The sequence below is a fragment of the Dipodomys spectabilis genome, unplaced genomic scaffold, assembly GCF_019054845.1.
Source record: "Dipodomys spectabilis isolate Male_0828 unplaced genomic scaffold, ASM1905484v1 ptg000039l, whole genome shotgun sequence".
NCBI classification, from domain to species: Eukaryota; Metazoa; Chordata; class Mammalia; order Rodentia; family Heteromyidae; genus Dipodomys; species Dipodomys spectabilis.
The window spans coordinates 8370720-8392202 of record NW_024870716.1 but is presented as its reverse complement, the minus strand read 5'-3'; the positions used below and the strand labels follow the sequence as shown (position 1 = coordinate 8392202).

Sequence of the window (21483 nt, the reverse complement as noted above, 5' to 3'; positions counted from 1 at the left end):
GAAAAGTCTGTAAAACTCCATTTCCAAAATGCTAAACTGGCAGTGTAGCTCAGTAAACAAGTTCATGCAAGAGCACAGGGCCCTAATACTGCAAGAAAGACAGAAAGGAAGGAAAGCAAGGAAAGAAAAGGAAGGAAGGAAAGGGAAGGAAGGAAAGAAAGACAACAGAAAGAAAACTGGCTGAACATCAGCCTAGCATGAGTAAGATTTTAGGTTTCATTCACCAGTCTTTCTCTCTGTCTGTCTGTCTGTCTGTCTGTCTGTCTCTCGCTCTCTGTCTCTCTCTCCCCCTCTCTCTCCTACTCTTTCTCACACCCATACACACTCACACACACACACACACACACAGAAGAAAGAACAAAAAGGAAATGATTATTCTATATTGCCCATTACTTAAAAGGAAACACTAAGTGGAATAGAATTAAGAAAAAAAGAAAATCCTAAAGATGGAAACTTCTGTGTTTCATTTCTCTACAACTCCCATGTCCTTCCTTGAAGAAAATTAAAGATTAAAGAGCTGCAGAGTGATTTAAATGAATACGGGTCCACATTTTCAGGTCCACTTATGCTCAGACCATACATTGTACTTTACTACTATTAAATCCAAAAAAGCAATATTTTTATATTTTTTCATAGGGGAACAAAAACAAGAAAAAATCAAATATAAATATTAGCCTATGCTTTTGTTTGTTGGGATTTTCTTTCTTTTCATAGTGCTAGGAAAGCAAACCCAGGGCTTATGAATGCTAGACTTGATTATCAGCCTATCGTGCCACTGATAGGTAGCTGCTGTACATTTAAGAGGTAGAGTCTAGTAAGAGGAAGCTATGTCATGAGGGAGGAGGCGTGTTGGCAGAGAGGAGGTTGCAAACAGACTCCTCCTTATCTTTCTTTGCTTCACAGCTGCCATATGATGAGCAGACTCCTCTGCCACAGTTTCTGCCATTATGTCTGACTCAACAGGCCAATTGATAATGGACTGAAACATCCAAAGCTGGGAACTAAAATAAACCATTTCTCCCTCACTTTCTCTCCCTTCCCCTGGGTGCATGTGTACTTGGGCATGAACTGTCTCTTAGGTTTCTTGCTCAAGGCTAGTTGCTCCATCACTTGAACTACATCTCCACTTCTGGCTTTTTTGCTGTTTAATTGGACATAAGAGTCACAAGAGCTTTCCTGCCTAGACTGGTCTTGAACCATATCCTCCTGATTACTAGGATTACAGGAGGGAGCCACCTGCTCAAGACTCAACTATTTATCTTTTTGAGTTTCTTACAGTAACTGAAAGCTAACTAATACTTCAGGTCAGGGTATGTTAACGAGAAAATTCTTGTCATGTTGCTCAACATATTTCTTTCCTTTTGATGTTCAGACTGGGAAACATGAAGTATAAATCAGAGGCTGTTTTGCTGTAGTACTGAGGAAAAACTAACATGAGGTTCCAAAGGAGCAGACTGATATAAACTGAACTGAGCTGTACTGAGAGACAACAGTCTTCAAACCCAAGGAAATCAGGAACCAGATAAAGAGCACTGTGATAAACTAGAGCAGCAGGCCCTTCTGTTATAGGAAATCTCCTTATTATAAGCTAAAATAAGGATTCTAAACCCTTGCTCCACAGGAGAATCATCAAGGGGGCTTATAAACACACCAGTGTCCAGGTCTACCCTCCCCCAGTATTGTGATTAATTGGTCTGGGCTCCAGGCCCAGGAATTCTATTTTATTAAAACCTCTCCAGGTGGTGCTAATGTGCTCTTGGGGCCAAGAACCACAGATGTTTAAAAACACTCAGGGGGTTAAAAACAGACAACTCCCAAGGGCCACAACTTAAAGAAAAAGACATTTATGTTCTGTCAGCAAGACAACATACCAGGCCGACAAGGGAAAGCAGCCTGCCACAAGGTAAAAAAAAAAAACCATGAAATAAAAAGTCAAGTTCCCAAACGTTCTAAAAATCTTTAGAATATCCTTAGCATCATAAACACTCACTGCAAGATACCTTTTTATGTCCTTCACTAACCTTGAAGTTAAGGTACAACTAGCATGCTCACTGCCTGTATAGCAGTGAACTAAGGAACAGGCCTTCCAACAGGGAGCAATACTTTCAAATGGTGTAGTTTAGTCCAGCAAAGAAGAATGCCAGTCTCACTTCAGGCAAGCCTACTTCACAGTACTAAGAACTATTGCTTTGTGAAACAGAGATCCAGCAACTCTGGGTCTCAGACCTTCTCATGGTAGCTCAGCTGAGCAGATCTGTTCCTACTACTGCTACTCTACCGCTACTGGTAAGGAATACCCAGGTTCCTCAGGAAAAATCAAATAGGCCCTTCACTAAAAATTTGCATGGCAAAGGTAGGAACTTTGAGCCCATGGGCATTATAAGTCCAATGAAATCATTTCAGGTATGACAGGAGACACCTATGTGCTTCTTCTGGGCTGCCCACTCATTGATACCTGCCTGAATTATTTTGTGTGGTCCACAAATGTTATATTCAAATGGCCCCTGGCAGAAAAAAAGACTCCTGACCTGCAAAATAAAGCATGTTGCTCCAACTATGTAACTTGCTACAAGAAGTGTCTTCATGGCTGGTAGGTACCCAATCATGAAGCACATGGTAACTATCCCCGTTCTCTGAACTGGTAACACAATCAGCTGTTACTTACAACTTAGTAGTTCCAGAAAAATAAATACATGAAAATACATGAAAACCCACCTAAAAAAAAAAGCATATCAGCTAGCATATGACATCATATCCAGGGTGACAGCTAACAAGTCACATCATCTTTACATCAGATACCTGTTCACAATGGTCCTAAGACTTGTAGACCATTCTTACTCTCCTTTTATAGAAAAAGAAGTGAGGTAAAAAGAAGATGCATGGCTAGTATGTGGTAGAACTACAATTCAAATCCAGGTAGTCTGGCTCCTATAAAAAAAAAAAGTGTATCATAAGCCAAGCCACAAGAAATGATCAATGACTATTTGGTAACTAATCCTGAATTCATAAAAGAGGTATTCATTCATCTTGGCTTCATGTTTAAAGAATTCAGAGGTTCTTTCTGAAAGTATTCTATGCTCCTGTTTGTCCCATCAAACACTGAAGCAGTACAAAGGAGCTAGCAGAACGTATGACCCAACTGTGCCCAGCATAGCACACGACACATACCACACACTGTGCTGGGCTACTGCAATCAGCTGCAGACATCCAGTAGCCAAAAGAATGTCATTATTATTCCTTCAACTCCTGTCCTTACTAAGCCAGACCTCTCCTACAAGCAGTAATGTAGCTATTAGTTAAAATTGTGACATCTCACTCTTAATGGTAAACTTTTACTGTTTATTTTGAACATTGTACTAAACTATACATTTTGTTTTTCTTTAACATTCACAGATAAACTCTCCAAGTGGGGAAAAGTATAGGTAAGATCATGAGGAGTAAAAAAGCTTGACTTTAAGAGGTAATCTTAAATATTTTTTAAAATTTTGCATGACAGACATAATATAAAGTTGCTTTTATTCATAGTTCATTTTTCTGTAGTTTTGTTTGTTGGTGGTGGTGGTGATGGTGGTGTTTTGTACTGGTTTGGGGGCTCTAACTCTGAGCCTTGTGCTCCTGCTAGGCTTTTTCATTCAAGGCTTACACTCCACCACTTGATCTACACTTGCAGTTCTTTGGTGGTTAGCTGGAGGTAAGAGTCTCAGACTTTCCTGTCTGGTCTGGCTTTGAACCACAACCATCAGCTCTTAGCCTCCTGAGTAGTTAAGATTATAGGCATCCGCCACTGGCTCCTGGTTACACTTCATTTTTCAACTTCTGTCTCACAAAAACTTCCCCCCAGCCTCATGTCTTCCAAAGGAAACTGACCGGGAATAAAATGCTATATTCTGCTTTCACGTAGTATGTAGTTCTCTTCTCCCTGTTTATTTCCCTCCTTAATTTCCTCAATGGTATATATATAAAAAAAAAAGTTGCCAATGACCATGGAAAATGGGATGGCAGGCTTCAATAGAAAAATATCATGGCTAAGGGAACTTTATTACAATAGGGTATATTTGAAGTCTAACTGTTTCTATAGCTCTGGAGGAGCTAAATTCTACTAAGAAGAGGGAACAGTTTTATTGAAGACACCATGGCCATTTGTCCAATGATCTACTAGCCCATAGTTGATGAAAATACAGTTCAACCATTACTTTGTATTTTTCTTTTTCTTTTTAATTTAATTTTATTTTATTTGTGAACATACTGTACAGAGGGGTTACAATTACATGGGCAGGATAATGCATACATTTCTTACCAAGCATTGCAGCCTCCTCCTTTGTTTACCCTTCACCTCCCTTCCCAGCCTCCCCCCTCCCCCCCATCCCAATCCTTCTCCTTCCCCCCTCTCCCCCCCCCCCCCCAACACCGACGTTGTAAAGCTCGTTTTGGACATGACAACTTGTACTTCTCTTTGTTGCAACAGGTCCGCCTGTATCCTTAATACTTTGTATTTTTCTAAAAAAAAATCTCCACCTCTTATTGTGCTAGTACAGAAAAAGTGGATATTTTTGGAAACCCTAAAGCTTATGCTCACTGACAATCTCCTAAGTATAATCAAGTTTTTACAATATTATTATCAACAATATCCACTCTTGTATTATAATAAAATGAGGAAGATTAAGCCATAAAATTGTATTTGTACCTCCAGTTGTTTGTTTTCCATGCTCTGTCTTCAAAGTTGTTCGTTTATATCCATTTGTTTTTGGTTAACAAAGCATGTCCATGTTAGCCCATTCTGAAGAGCTTAAATAAATTAGAAGAATCTCATAAATATTAAGACTATGCTTAACTTCCAATAACACTGCAGATTTTTGTGAGCTTTTTGTTGGGATTTGGGAGACTGAACATGGCCTCATGCATTTTAAGTACACATTACTAATGAGCTACACGTTCGTCTCTATAATTTCAATTGGGCATGCTTTTACAAATAATAAAGTTTTAGCTCTAAACTTGTTTTTGTTCACCTAAAATAAAAATTAATATCAGTAGATTCTTAGAAGTAATCAAAATGGAGGTTGTCTGAATTCCTTATGATCTGTCTAAGCCAGTTTTTGGCTGTCTCCTGAATTAAAGGTCAAGAGCTATGCTGATCATACAGATGATAAATAAACTTACCAGAGATTTGAAAATAACTCTGATTCTAGAACTTTTCAATAAGAAATAGAGGAGACATACACCAAACCCCATTTAAACCACATTCTTTCAGATCTACGTAAGAACTACAATGTTCAATTTTCCTGTGGATTTTCATTTTGAGTTTTCTAATGCTTCTTATATATTTAAGTGATAGCCATATGAAGGGTGCTGATGTTCAGGCCTATAACCCTAGCTACTCAGGAGGCTGAAATCTGAAGATCCTGGTTTGAAGCCAGCTTGAGCAGACATATTTGAGTGATTCTTAGGTCCAATTAACCAGCAGAAAGCCAGAAAGTGAAGGTATGGCTCAACTGATAAGAGAACCAGTCTTGGGCTGGGAAGGTGGCTCAGTGGTAGAGCACTTGCCTTGCATGCATGAGGCCCTGGGTTCGATTCCTCAGCACCACATAAGCAGAAAAATCAAAAGCTGGAAGTGGCGCTGTGGCTCAAGTGGTAGAGTGCTAGCCTTGAGCTGAAGAGCTGAGGGACAGTGCCCAGGCCCAGAGTTCAGGCTCCATGACCGGACCCTCCCCCCCCCCAAAAAAAAGAGTACCAGTCTTCAGTGAAAAAGCCAAGGGTGAGCAGGACACACAGAGTTAAAGCCCCAGTACCAGCACACATACACACACAAATAGAATAAAAATAAAGACCTTCATTCTTATTTCTCCATTCTTACTGATTTATATATCAGTAAGAAATATTTACATAAATGGTCACCAAACGTGAATTTAGTTACAATAATTTAGTTGACAGTGTGTTTTTAAATTTTAATTTGAGCCTCAAAACTCAATTTTAACAGATAGTAATTAAAGTAAGAAAATGGCCTGAGAAACATTTTTCTTGCTTCTTCACATAATGCTTAGATTATGACTTGAAGCCTTTCCTTTTCTCAAATATAATTACTTAAAGCTACATATATTCATTTATTTCAGCTGCAGTTTGTAAACTTTGGCATACTATGTTTCAACTTCCCTTATGATGTTTCTTTATACTACAGGGTGTTTAGAGCATGCTGTTTTAATTACCAAATACTCAGGGATTTCCTCACTATTTTATTATCAACTTATAATTTAATTCTCCTGTGGTCAATTTTTGATATTTTACTTTTTAATTAAGGACTTTATTAATATTTATATTAGGACCAGTCCATGGTAGGATAGAGAATGTCTGATATAAACTTGGACTTTCTTCTTAATTCTTAATTTTTCTCATTGTAATGAGAAAAATAAAATTTACCATTTTAGCCATTTTTAAGTGTACAGTACTGCAAAATTAAGTACACTGACACTGTCGAGTAACTATCATCTGTTCCTTTTTTGCTTTCTCTGCTTTGAAGCTCTCCTATTATATAAATAACACATTTTCACTATCATTAGTATTTCTGTGTATAATCCTGGGGCTTAAACTGAGGAACTTGGGCTCTCAGCTTTCTAACTCACAGCTGGTGCTCTACCACTTAAGCCATGCCTCCAGTACATCATTGTTATTTCTGATGAGCTTGCTCTTTACCCTGATAATACTGCTTCTCTTGAAGTCCACTTGTATGAAAGAGTATTAGTATCAACATGCCCACTTTTTACATTTAATTTTGTATAGTCTCCTCATTTAACTTTCAATTTACTTATAGCATTAAGACATTTACCTTTTAAGTATGATATTGTCCAAAAAGAAATGTATTCATTACCTGACTTCTGAAACATTTACCCCTCTGTACAACACCTTAATAACAATAAAATTATATATTTTTTACAAGCATGTAACTTTTAGATAAGGAAGACTTGAGCATATGTCTGGCATATAATGCTAATTTTTTATACTTACTATAATTGTTAGTATAACTAGGTTATAAGTATACCATTTTTAATTCTTTCTATTTGTGCCATCTATTATCTAACCCCATGTTTTTACTTTTTAAAACTTATTCAGTTTAGCCAACTACTGTCAATGTTCTCATGATGGTTTCTTAGTTCTTTCTTTTCTACTGGTTGTTCTAAAGATAAAAGCATGCACGTTTCATTTATCAGGCTAACCAGAGATAAGATGTACCACTTCACAAATGTGTAATTCCATTTATTGTTTCCAATTTCTCTTCTATTTTCAACTTGAAATTGATGTGAAAGGAGAGATTTTCCATACACACACTCTTGTCTGCATATATCAATGTCTTCCTCATAGATATTATTCATAACCTATGGGCCTACAGAATTATCCAGGGTTCTTTTGGGTTTGGGTTTGTTTGTTTGTGTGGGTTTTTTTTTTCTTTTGGTCAGTTGTAGGGCTTGAACTCTGGGCCTGGGCATTGTCTCTGAGCTTCTTTTGCTCAAGGTGAGCCCTCAACCACTTGAGCCACAGAAGCACTTCTGTCTTTCTTAGTAGTTTATCAGAAATAAGAGTCTCACAGACTTTCCTGCGCAGGCTGGTTTCAAGCCAGATCCTCAGATCTCAGCCTCCTGAATAGCTAGGATTATAGGTGTGAGCCACCAAAGCCTGGCTTTCCGCAGTACTTATATTAAGGTTCTTCCTTGGGCTTATAAAGTTCATGAGTTTGGACAACTGTATAATAACATACCTATTGTTAAAGTATCATACCAGTACTTTCACTACCCTACACATCCTCTATCCTCTATACTCCATCCCTTAGTAGTTGTGTGTTCTTTTTTTAATTTTCTGTATATAATTTATTACTGTCATCATCAAAGAAGATAGTTAGACCAACTTATCTGTTATTACCAAACTGTATTTATATTTTACCTAGAAAAAGTAGGGTTTTGTTGCCATTCTCAAATATAAAATATAAAGCCTAAACCTAAATATTTCTGGAAGAAAAAAACCCTAGCAATAGTTAACCCTTTTTAAGTATTTTCAATCTGTTAGCTCATTTAATCCTTATAACAACACTGTACCACTCATGAGCCATTAGCTACATAAGAATATTAGATTGGATAAATAAGTTGGAAAATCCAGTAGAAATGGATAAATTTCTAGAGACATAAAAGCTGCATAAGCTGAACCAAGAAGATATAAACCACTTAAACAGAACCATAATATGCAATGAGACTGAGGAAGCAACAGTCTTCCAACAACAAAAAAAAAGTCATAAAATGGAGACTAATTCATCTGCTATGAAACTAAGTCTGAACCTGTTCTCCCATTATACTAAAATATCTTTATTATAACTAGTGCTGTATCAGTACAATGATAAATCTTTGGCATTAAAATATATTTATATATAATTAGGCTGTTAACCACCAATGAGTATATATGTTATCCAAATCACTGTCTTAAATTGGTCACAACATAAATTTTAAGATAGGAATAGCATCATCTTCTAATATTTCATACAAAACCAAGTATTACTGATTAACACTAAATTATACAGATGATTTCTTCAATATAAATGTATTTACAAATAAACTTCCCTTTTAAATAGTATCTAGAAAGCATCTTAATGATATTGCCTCTTAAATTATAAAATTATGAAATGCGGGCAAAGTAGTCATATCAATTCTTTTACCAAAAAGTGAAGCTGGTTTCTTTAAAAAAGTTATTTTACTTCAAAAATAAGAAAATAGAGCAACTAGCATAAAAACAATAAAATGAGAGGAAATATTGCATGTTTTCAGTATTAGCCTTAAAGGTTAATGATCTTAACTCTGCAATCAAAAGATGGATAATAATCTGAATTTAAAAGCAATACTCAATCATCTGTTACCTATAAAGACACATCTCACTGACAAAGAACAATGTAAGCTTAGGGAGAAAGAATGGAGTAAAATATTACAAGTAAATGGACTCCGAAAGCAGGCAGGGATAGACATGTGAAAAAAAACAGACTTTAAACTAAGATCAGTAGGAAGAGACAAAGGCATCTCATATTAGTAAAGAGAACAATTTATGAAGAGGAAATTACAGTTCTTAACACATATACACACAAAATAATGGAATATCCAGGTTCATTAAGCAAACACTTCTAGGCTTACACAATGATAGAACCCTGCACATTAACAGCAGGCACTTTCAATACCCCACTCTCACCAATAGGTAGATCTTCCAAACAAAGAAATCACCAAAGAAACCTCAGAACTAAATGATACCATAGACAAATGAATTTAACAAATTTCTACAAAGTAATTCATCTAGTAGCCATACAATACACATTATTCTCCAAAGTCCATGGAACTTTCTCCAAAATAAAACATATTCTAGAATATGCACATAAAGAAATCTTGGCAAATGCATGAAAATTGAAATAACTCTGTATTCTATCAGACCATAATAAAATTTTACTGGAACTCAACAGCAAAAGATACTACAGAAAATATTCAAACACATGGAGACTAAATATATTAATGATGAATGTGTCCCCGATAAAATAAGAGAGGAAATTTAAAATTTTTTGAAATCTAATAAATATAAAAGTTCAACCCATTTTAACTTCAATAACCAGCAATTGAAGCAAAGCTCAAGTAGGACTGGATGATTTCTGTGATCAATTGTATCCATATCCACTTCTCAGCTGCCCCCATCAAACTCCCCTATGATCACAGTCATCTGCTTAGCTTCTATGATTCTTCCCTCTGTTAAATTCTTTCTGACTTTTCCCTCACTGATTCTGAAATTTTATATATAAAGGTAGTTTAAATATCTAACTGTTCAATGGAAAACAGTTTTTCCCTATGATATCCGAACAGTGAAAAAGAAACTTTGACCCATCTAGCAAAACTCTAATCTTCTAACACTCAAATATGAAAAGCATTTCTATCAATGAATTTCATTTGTAGTTATCAATAACTGTTTTTTATATTATAAACTCTTAGAAGGTCAAGAAGGAAGAAATGGTTGGATTTTGAGAAAGAAGACTTGACTCTGTCAAGTTGAATCAGAAGTACTCATGGCTCCATTGTCCCTGAACACACATACACAGTGGACTCAGACAAATGTTTTAACTTCTCTGAGTGTGAGTTTTTAAATCTAAAAATATGAATGAAGCAGTTCTGCCAATCTCTCAAGATTTTAGTTAGAATCAAACAATATTTGCTACCAAACTGAAATAATTTACCACTATAATGTGAGTATATAGGTATAAAACAAAATCCAATAGTTACCTGGACTTTTAAAGAAATAAAAGTCAAAAATGAAAATAAGATATACATTTTGTTGAAATATTTAACCACTTGAAAAACAAAGGTAACTCATTTTGAGATAAACCAAAATATGAACTATTTAGACCAATATTTTACATACTTTGAAACATGTTGCCACAAAAGTGAACAACGATCTGTTAAAGTAACCAATTAGGGGGCTGGGAAGGTGGCTCAGTGGTAGAGCGCTTGCTTTGCATGCATGAGGCCCTGGGTTCGATTCCTCAGCACCACATAAGCAAAAAGAAAAAAGCCAGAAGTGGCGCTGTGGCTCAAGTGGTAGAGCACTAGCCTTGAGCTGAAGAGCTGAAGGACAGTGCCCAGGCCCCAGAGTTCAGGCCCCATGACCAGACCCAAACACACAAACACACACACACAAACACACACACACACACACACACACACACACACACACACACACAAAGTAACCAATTAGCTATTTCTATAATGATCAACAAATTATAAATGCTGATCATTCCACAGTTTAAAATAAATATTAAGGTAGCACTTCAATCTTTAATGGCTTATAACCACATTATTGTTGGCTTAGGAATCAGATGAGAAAACTTACTGCTAAGGATGATAAATAATGGAAGACAACAGCATCCAGAAAATTCACTTGTCTCTAGTGTTTGCTTTGTTATACTTCCTATAGCAACTGGACAAAATTTAGTATTTCTTCTCCAATCCTCTTCTATACAATCTCCAACTCTTATCCTTATCAATAAGGAAATGAAAGGCCAAAGAAAGTTAAGTTTCCTTCCACTTCCCCTATAACATAACTATAGTAGCACCCACCCATCTTAGACTCATTCATGAGAACAGACTGTTCATGAAATGTTTTTCTGTGTCAAATGCTGCACTAAATATTTTATATACACTAATTTAGCTCTCACATTAAACATACAAAGTATATTTGGGGCTAATTTTCTTTAGAAAATGAAGCTAAATTATTTTTAAGGAGCCACCTGTAGAAGGTTTAGTTCAGGGTCTATGACTCTGTATCTGAGAAGAGGTCTAAGGCCTGTCCCAAGACAAGCCTCCTTGACCTTCTATATCTATACACCACATTTATAACTTTACATATCATCCTTCTAGGTTTCATAACAGAGCTTATTTTTAAAAATTTAAATTACTATTCTAAATTGATAAATGTAGCTTATGCACTGAGCACTGTATGTTTGAATACACATTTACATTAGTATATTTGATAGCACAGGTTGTCTTAAAGACATGTGGATTTAGGACATGTGGATTTAGTGAATTCCCATTAGTTTCTGAGACAAACTCAAAATATCAGGTAATAACAACTGATAGCTACTACTTTCCTCTTTCCTTCATCTACAGTAGAAAAGAAAAATGAAATTTTCTGCTTTTGAAAGAAGCAATGGTGGTCTCTTTAATGTGCCTAACAATGCAGGACCTAATTGGCTTCAAGGAGTTTTCTCAAATGACTTTTAATAAAACTTCTTTAGCAGTTTAAGTAGTTCATCCTAGGCCACACAGTTTACCATGCTGCTTATACAGAAGTTAAATACCCTATGCACCCCTCTTCCCCACCTCAATCACAAGGAGCCCATTTCCTTCAGCTTTTAAGGATTAACTTCACTAAATACCAGGCCAATAAGGACTTGAATCTTCCTTGTTCAGTATCTCTCACCAGGACTTACACAGTAGATGCTGAAAAAAAGTATTTTTTATAATGAACAATGGTAAGAAAACAAATTAGAAACTTGTGTTCCTTATAATAAAATTTTCCTTAGGATACTTTTATAATCCTGTTGTTTTAAATAATAAAAAAGCAAAACAAAGCAAAATCTCTACTTTTAAGCTTTACCATAAGGCTAATTTACTTTAATAATATTCAGTCTGAATGGATTTTAATTCCATCTTTATCATTTATTCAGATTCAAAACAAGTCAAATAATCCAGGAATAAGTTTTATGTTTTAAATTTACATATATGTCTTTTTATGTAATTGAATCTGTATCTTCAAAAGCTAGGTTTCTTACAAATCAGAATGTACCTTCCTAAATCCAATAAAAGGATATCACTATATCTGTAGTTCATAAACAGCTTGTCAATCACTCCTGTAATTCAAGAGCTCCATGCATATTTATTACTGCATTCCTTTTTAAACAAATATTGCAAAAGATTACACATAGTGAGAGAAATGTCACCTAAATGCTTTTAAAAGACTGTAAATATCAGTTCTTAATGGTAGGTTCCTTGTCTATCATTAAAATAAATATCAGCTTCCTGTCTCCTTTCAATTTTGTTGAATGCCATCTACTTATCAGTTAACTATAATGATTCAAAAAAGCCAATTACATTTTGTCTATGATTTCTCAATTTCTTTCCTATGCCTCAAAACCATGATTTAGCAGATAAATTCAAAGTAGGAACTATTCACAAACCTCCATCCATCCTTCTGGAGATAGCTGAAGACTCCATCAATAACACTTGCGAAGAACTGCCCTCCTGTGATGAAAAGGGTATTGATGGTAACTAACCGGCCTCTTAGGTTGGGGGGTGAAACCTCCGCAATGTACACTGGAACAGTCATGGAAGCAATACCTGGAAAATACACAGGAAAGCAAACATGAGACTTTCATTCATCTTGAGTATGAGCAAAATACTAGATACAACATACTGGGGTTCATTCATGGCTTTGGTTTTCTGCTCTAAACTAAGACAACAACATTCCTGAAGGTTTTGTTAGTGATTCACTGGAGCTAATACAAATTAAAACCAATCTCTGAGTTCAGTTTTCTATACTATTACTTAAAAGTCTTGTGTAACAATCCAGATACCAATAACTCATGTCTGTCATCCTAGCTACTCAGGAGAGTGAGATCAGAGGATAGCAAATTTTTCTGTCAGTGCAGAAAAGTCTGAGAGACTTAGCCAGCAAAAAAGTTAGACTTGGAGACTTGGCTCAAATAGTGGAGCATTACCTGTGAGCCAGGAAGCTGAGCAAGACCATGAGTGCCTGAGTCAAGTCCCTGTACCAGTAGCAAGAACAATAATAAATCTACAGACCTAGGATAACTTGAGTATGTCTAAATGAACTTTATAATTTCTAAAGACTAAAAATAAAACTGATCTCTAGAAAGAGTTTAACTATTAAAATATTTTTAGTCTATATGGAAATGCAATCAGATAATGGGGGGAATAAAACATTTTCCCTAAATATATACTACTTAAAATCATCATCTCATGCAGTTCATCAAACTTATAAATTGGGTTATTAATTCATATTAAGTCACCCTACTCTATTGGCTAGATGTACATTTCAGGAAAAACTTACATTGGATAGCACCTTTAGGAAAAGACAGTTCTGATGATCTTAGACATAAACAGTTTTATGGCTAAGATATACTTGCTTATGTTATCTTCTCTTTTTTTACCCATTTAAAATTACCAGGTTGCTAGTGGTTCATGTATAATCCTATGTATTCAGGAGGCTCACAGTTCAAAGCCAGCTCAGACAGAAAAATCCATGTGAGATTAACTAAAGAGCAAAAAGACTGGATGAGTGGCTTAAGTGGTAGGCACCTGCCATGAACAAGCAGGATCAACAAGAGCTCAAGGTCCTGAGTGCAAGCCATGGTTCCAGACAACAACTAAAAATTACTATTATATAATCTATCACAGTAGTTCTAATTCCACTGACTAGCAGAACCACTCACAGGACTTTAAAAAAATAAAAATAATAAGCCAGGCGCTAGTAGCTCACGCCTGTAATCCTAGTTACTCAGGAGGCTGAGATCTGAGGATCACAGTCCAAAGCCATCCCAGGCAGGTAAATCCATGAGACTCTTACTTCCAATTAACCACCTCCAATTAACCAATTAAAAAACCAGAAGTGGAGCTGTGGCTCAAGTGGTAGAGTGCTTACCTTGAGCTGAAGCGCTCAGGGAAAGAACCCAGGCCCACAGTTCAAGCCCTACAACTGACAAAGATAAAGATGTCTTTGCCTTACCACTACACTCTGACCCACTAATCAGAAAACTACACAGGTAGGTTGCATCTGTCTTATGTAAATCTTCCAAGCAGTGATCATGATGCTCACTGAGGTATTGTAGAAACTCAAGTTCTATGATGTAAAACTTCAAGACAATCCAAAATGATTTTCTAAAGAAAATCTCAGCCCTGACAGCCACCTCTTATCTTACTCTCCTAAGAATGTCCAATTTTTCGGACTGAAACTAATATCTAACTAATAATACCAAATTTTCAGTTGGAAAAAATGAGTTACTTATGAAAGTTTAAAGCTTTTTAATTGGGTACTGGTGTTTACATCTGTAATCCCAGCTATTAAGAAGGCCAAGTCAGCTTGAGCTCCCTTTTCAATTGGGCAGAATAATTTGTACGTGTCCATTTCCAATTAACCAGCCCAAAAAAAGATAAGATTAGAGATGTGACTCAAGAGGTAAAATGCCAGTGAAGAGCAAGACAGCTGAGTAGAAGGCCCTGAGTACAAGCCCAATACTGGCATAAAAATAAATGACTAATTTAAGCATCTTAATATGTTGATTCTATGAATAATTAACTTGATGAAGCCAGAGTATGCATAACTGAGCCATATAGAATTGCTTTTAATAACTTGAGTTTATGATGCCAAAAAGTGGAGAGTACTGAGAAAGCTGATGCTCTGTTTTCAGCATAAGGGATTGTGACAGCTGTCACACAAAACACAATGCATGTTACTGCTCCACATTCTCAGTTACAGTGCAGGTTGTGTTTCTGGCAGTGTTGGAGATACATCCTAGGGCTTTTGACATGCTGGATAAACACCCTACCCTAAACCCAAGCCTAATAAAACAGCCAGTGTGAATAATACAAGTATTTCCTTCTTATGGAGACAGAGAAGCCCAACTCAGTGTCTTAGGCTTCCTGGCATTTATTCTGGGCACTAAAAATCTCTCTTGTTGTCATAGTAGTTTCCAATTTTACTGATTTTTTAGTATCATTCAATTTATTTGTTTTGTTAATTCTTTGGTAAACATAAGGATAAACACATTGTATTTAAGTAATACATATTTATATGGAAAATTCATTGCAAAACTACTATTAAAGTTCACCATTATTTCTTGCCACTGTAGGTTTATCAATATTTAGAGATCATAAAATCTTATGAGATTTTATGAGATATACAGAATAAGTATTAGATACAATAGGATGAGTGTTTAATGATTTTCACCTAAGCAGCTGAAAAGTCCCTTTGACTACTAATCAGATTAATCAGAAGAAACAATGGCTACCTATGTTGATAAGTGAAGTCTTTTCTGTTCCTTTACTATGTGAACATCTCAATATGCTTTCAAAAATCAAATACTAATTTGTTATCTGGATTTCATTTTATGCATTGACCTAGGTTTAAACAAGAAGTAGGTTGTTCTCTTTAGATTGATAGATCTATTCAGCAATCTAATCCACAGAAGTAAGCTGACAAAAGTGGAACTGTGGGTTGGGCCAACAAATGTTGGTCACAACATCCACAGATTTTATTTGACAGAAAATGTAAGCATGTCCTCAAGACCTTAAAATATCAAAAAATTGATGGTAAAGAAAGTCTGATTTTTTTTTTCCAAAATGAACCTCAGTGCATTGCATTCAAAGTAAGAGATAAAGCCAGGGCACTAGTAGTTCCTAGCTGTAATCCTGGCTATTAAGATAGCTGAGATCTGAGGACTGAGTTTCAAAGCCAGCCTAGGCAAAATTGTGTAAGAGACTCTTATCTCCAACAAAACCAGCAAAACACTTCATGTAGAGTTGTGGCTCAGATGGTGAACCTCAAGCAAGTGAGAGTGCAAAGCCATGACTGTGTGTACACACACACACACACACACACACACACACACACACACACACACACACACACACACACACACAGAGTAGCAGACAAAAGGAAAAAGACTGAGGAATTATAAAAAGCCATAGCCACTGTATTTAGAGTTAGAAAAGGCCTCAAAAGATCTCTGTACAATGAGTGCTCATACTTACTAATAAATACTATTACCACTATGTCTATGATGTTAGATAGTATAAATAGGCCAGATAATTTACTTAATCCACAATGTATCTCCATTAAAAGCAAGTAATCATCCCCATTTCACAGAGAACCATCTTACTACATGGCATATGAAAATTCACAGCTGACAGATTCCATAATCCATTGTGAAGCCACAGATGAGAGGGGGCTCTGGAACCTTATCCAACTCCAACCTTACCCCTTCCCAGCTTGGTTAGTTAAAACCACGAGCTTTTAGGGTCTATTCTAAATCACTATAGAGTCTGTGTAGTTCAGCCCTGGATAATTAAGTTACAGGAGCATTCAAATAAATGAGCAATAACTTTCCTTATTATTCTCCTAAAATTGACTGGATTGTAAAGAAATTGAGCCAGGTTCTATTGGTTCATGCCTGAAATCCTAGTTACTTAGGAGGCTGAGATCTGAAGACGGAAGTTCAAAACCAGGAGGAAACTCGATGAGACTCATCTCCAATTAATCACCAAAAAAGCCTTAAGTGCAATGGTGGCCCACGTGGTAGAACATGAGCAAAAAGCTCAGAGAAAGCGCCCAAGTGCTAAGTTCAAGCCAAGGAAGGAAGGAAGGAAGGAAGGAAGGAAGGAAGGAAGGAAGGAAGGGGAGGGAGGGAGGGGAAGGAGGGAGGGAGGAAGGAAGGAAGGAAGGAAGGAAGGAAGGAAGGAAGGAAGGAAGGAAGGAAAGGGAGGGAGGGAGGAAGGAAGGAAGGAAAGGGAGGGAGGAAGGAAGGGAGGAAGGGAGGAAAGGGAGGGAGGGAGGAAGGGAGGAAAGAGAGGGAGGGAGGAAGGGAGGAGAGGGAGGGAGGGAGGAAGGGAAGAGAGGGAAGGAGGGAGGAAGGGAGGAGAGGGAGGGAAAAGGGGGGGAGGAAGGGAGGAAATGTATCAAGACTCACTTTTTTGGCTTTGGAATTATAACCAAAAATAATCTCAAAGGGTTACACATTTCATAAATTTATGTAACAGAAAATTATATGGTTTAGGAGAGTTCTGTGGGGAATTTTTTTTTATTTCTTGCCTATTCCAACCACTATCTAAATAAAATTTAAAAACTAACAAAGAATATAGTCAGGCAGGTTCTGGTGGCTTGCACTTGTAATCCTAGCTTCAAGAAACTGAGATTTGAGGGTCTCATTCCCAAACTGGGCTAGAATACAAATCTAAGAGACTCTTAAATCCTATTAACCAGCAAAAGGGATCAGAAGCAGGAGCAGTGAGCATGTGTGTGTGAGCATCCGTGCGTGCACATACACATGCGCGCACGTGCACACAGACGTTTGAGATCTTACAAAATAATGAACTTACAACAGTAAGAACTCATTATCATGCCTTGCTTTGAGTTTCATTAAAAACTGTACCTCAGGAACACAAGGCAACCGGATTCACACACCAGCTACCATGCTGCCAAGCTGATTCACCATCTCCACAGCCTAAAATGCTCCTGAGTGCTGGAGATGGCTTTCAAGAACTGCTGGAAGCCCTTTTTAAAGGCCTGAGTCAGAATTATAAGTAATACCATAACCAAATAGCATCAGAAAATCCTGTTGTGATGGATAAATACCCATGAATCACAGGAGTCTCACAGCATGAGAGGCCATGCAGCAACTAATTAGTGTCTTAGAAGTACATGAAGCCATCTTCTAATATAGCTTCTTGAACAAAAAGGATTATGATGTCCTAATTTTGGTTTGTAAATTATTGGCTTATCTCTAAAGAAGGAATTTTAATAGAAAGGCACAGAATCTGTTTCAATAAACATATCCCTCTCTAGGATGGTTCCACAGGGATCTCTTGTCCACACATGAAATGCTTACTTTTTTGTTGTTGTTGTTCGTGGGGCTTGGGCACTGTTCCTCAGTTCTTCAGCCCAAGGCAAGCACTCTACCATTTGAACCACAGCGCCACTTCTGGTTTTCTGGTGGCTTATTGGAGATAAGTATCTCATGGACTTTCCTGCCCAGGCTGGCTTTGAACCACAATCCTCAGATCTCAGCCACCTGAGTAGCAAGGATTACAGGTGTGAGTCAGTGGCGCCCAACTGAAATGTTTACATTCTTCTAAGTAGTTTAGTGTCTACAAATGCCAGCTTTTACTTTATTCTAATAAGGCTCTGGATGGTCACAATCAATTCAACATGCACTAGGCTGAAATATAACACAAAATACCTACAACAGAATCAGGTTATATGAAAGATTCTGTCTTTGAAGGTAACAAGCAAAGTTAACATTCTATGTCACTAAAAAGCCCTTAACAATGCACTACAAGGATGTGCTGAGTCAACATTTCTACTCATTTCAATCTCTCTTGACATACAATGACCTCTCCTGACCATATGCTATGGATCTTCCCAAGTCTCCTCTTTCTTGAAGCATCTCCATGGAGATGATCACATTTGTTTCTCTGCACAGGACTACAAGCTTGATCTTCTTTGTTTTTTTGTCCAAGACCAGAGCTCAAACTTGATATCTGACACTCACTGGCTGATATTCTACCACCTGAGCCATGCCTCTAACCCAAAGGGTTGGGTTTTTATTTGGTTTGTTACAAACATTAATGGAATGATTTTAGCTCATGTACTTAAGTTACTACATATGACTTGTTTACATGTCAAGCCCAGGCCTGGGCATGGTAGAAGTACTTACAAGTTATTGGTTTAGTACTATGGGTCACATATACAAAGTCATAATCTCTTAAATTAGTTTCAACTGATCGATTTTAAACTGCAATTGACATTAATTAGGAGAAATATGATTAAGCTCTAGTGCCAAAGTAAATTAAAATCATCTCTATGCCAGGTACTTGAGGCTACAATCCTAGCTACTCAGGAAGAACTGTGGTTCAAAACCGGCCCTGACAGAAAAGTCTATGACATTCCTATCTCCAATTAGCTGGCAAAAAGAAGAAACTGGAGGTATGGTTCAAGTGATGGAGCAGTAGCCTTGAGCAAAAAAGCTAAGGGAACAAGTAAGTCCCTGAGTTCAATCACCTGTACTGGGACAAACAATGTACATTCAAAAATAAAAATAAATTCTCATCACTCACATATTAAATACTTAAATTGAATTATAACTTCAAGTGGTTTTTGTTTTTCATACCAGTTTGTGGCTTTCATTCACTATATCACATTCATTTCTCTCTTCTTCAAAATACTGTTTTCTAATAGGGCTCCAAAGCTAGGCAAGGACCATAAATACAGGAAGCAAATGTAGGATGTAAGAGGTCAAACATTAACTTATCTGCAAAGCAATTAAGGTTTAACAGCCTCTTCAGGCCAAAGAAAACTGCCAAACAAAACACATAACTGCATTGCTATATATAACCATCTGGTCACTGTTCTGTTAACTTGCAGTATACATTCAACTTAAATAACAGTATAGTATTCCAATATACAGACATGCATACTTTATGTAACCACATCCTTCTCATTCCAAATGTAACCCTTATATACACAACAGAATTAGAAGCCGGTGCTTTCAGATATTGGAAAGATTTACCTTTTGTTGAGAATATTCATGAATTAAATTAACCTTGGGTTTAAAAGTCACCAAGAAGAGTGAAAAAATGAGTGTGCTTCTGGAAGACAAAGATTAGAGAGGGCAGCAGAAGGACAGCATGAAGGAAGGAACTTGATGGGAAGAGATAAATTAATACATATTAAAGAAATGTTCTATAATAAGAATAGAAGAGGTTCTCTATACCTAAGCAAAGAGGGTAGTATGATATGCTACAAGAGCAGCATTATGCCTTTCCACCTCACAAATGCAATGCACAAAGGTTAATAAGAAATCAATATGTTTTCCCCAAGGCAGTACATTCAGTAAGCAGGAACACTAGTGGTACTTTGTCATATTTAACTCTATTTGACACCCAGAGTAAAATGTGCTAAAGAAAACAAACAGGAGCTAAATGGCTGTGAATCACCTGAATACAGATTACAATTGAATAGGTATCAGTGAAATCATTGTATAAGGAGTGCTGTCATAGGAAAAAAAATGAGCCCAGGACTAGAATCTGCCTTAAGATATATTCACACAATACATTAAGGGCTGATGAGCAAAATAGAAGTAAGAAGGGAAATATTAAAATACAAAAACAATAAACAAAGCCCTCTTCCCCAAACTTCTTTTTACATTTTTTTCAATTGTACTTTATGGTAAGGGGGATGTACAGGGGGGTTACAGTTATATAAAGTAAGGTAATGAGTACATTTCTTGTCGAGCATTGTTACCCTCTCCATTTTCTCCCACTTTTCTTCCCCCAACCCAAACTTTTTAAAGCTGTTTTCCAATGGAATATCTGACCCTGCCTAAAAAGCAGGGAAAGCCAGGAAGAGAGAATCACATTAAAACAACAACAACAAAAACCCAGAATGAAGTTAAACCAGGATATGCTTAGGTTATTGTAAGAACACTATAGTAGAAAAGCAGAACAGAAATAAACACCACACTGCAATAAGGAACCAAAATGAAACTGCATGAAATCTGAATCAGTAGTACAGAACTTCAATTTGAGATGTTTTCTAGGATTAAAAGCAAAGAAATTAAAATAAAATTTAAAATATACTATACTAAAGGAAATGACTATAAGAGAAATAATTGGGCCCAGGTTAAATGCTAACAGCTACACACATACTGGGGACCATTTTTTTCAAGGTTAACAGAATTGATTATTCTTATTTTACATGTAAGGCAGCAAGACAAAAAACAGCTTGTCCACAAAGTAATAATAGTAGTTATTATTATTATGGACTGGGAAGGTGGCTCGGTGGTAGAGTTCTTGACTTGCATGCATGAGGCCCTGGGTTTGATTCCTCAGCACCAAATAAGTAGAAAAAGTTGGAATTGGCACTGTGGCTCAAGTGGTAGAGCACTAGCCTTGAACTGAAGAGCTGAGGGACAGTACCTAGGCCCATGGTTCAGTCCCCATGACCAACCCCACCCCCCAAAAAAATTATTATTATATAAACAAGATAAATACCATGGAGCTACAGTTGTAGATATATGAAGACAAAATGTTATGACTCAAGTATTTTATACCTAGCCAAGTTGCCTCCTTTCAATTGTGAGTAGCTGAATGTCACTTTCAGACAAGGGGGAAAAAAAATCAAAGATCAGCT

At 36.7% G+C, this 21483-nt stretch overlaps 1 protein-coding gene across 1 annotated transcript in view; it reads right to left on the bottom strand.

The window, feature by feature from the left end:
- Slc2a13 (solute carrier family 2 member 13) overlaps positions 1-21483 on the bottom strand; it is a 343464-nt gene that overhangs the window by 273080 nt on the left and 48901 nt on the right. Inside the window, exon 2 of the mRNA XM_042677720.1 lies at positions 12737-12896. Coding sequence (XP_042533654.1) covers positions 12737-12896 — 160 coding nt within the window. The remainder of the gene's footprint in view (positions 1-12736; positions 12897-21483) is intronic.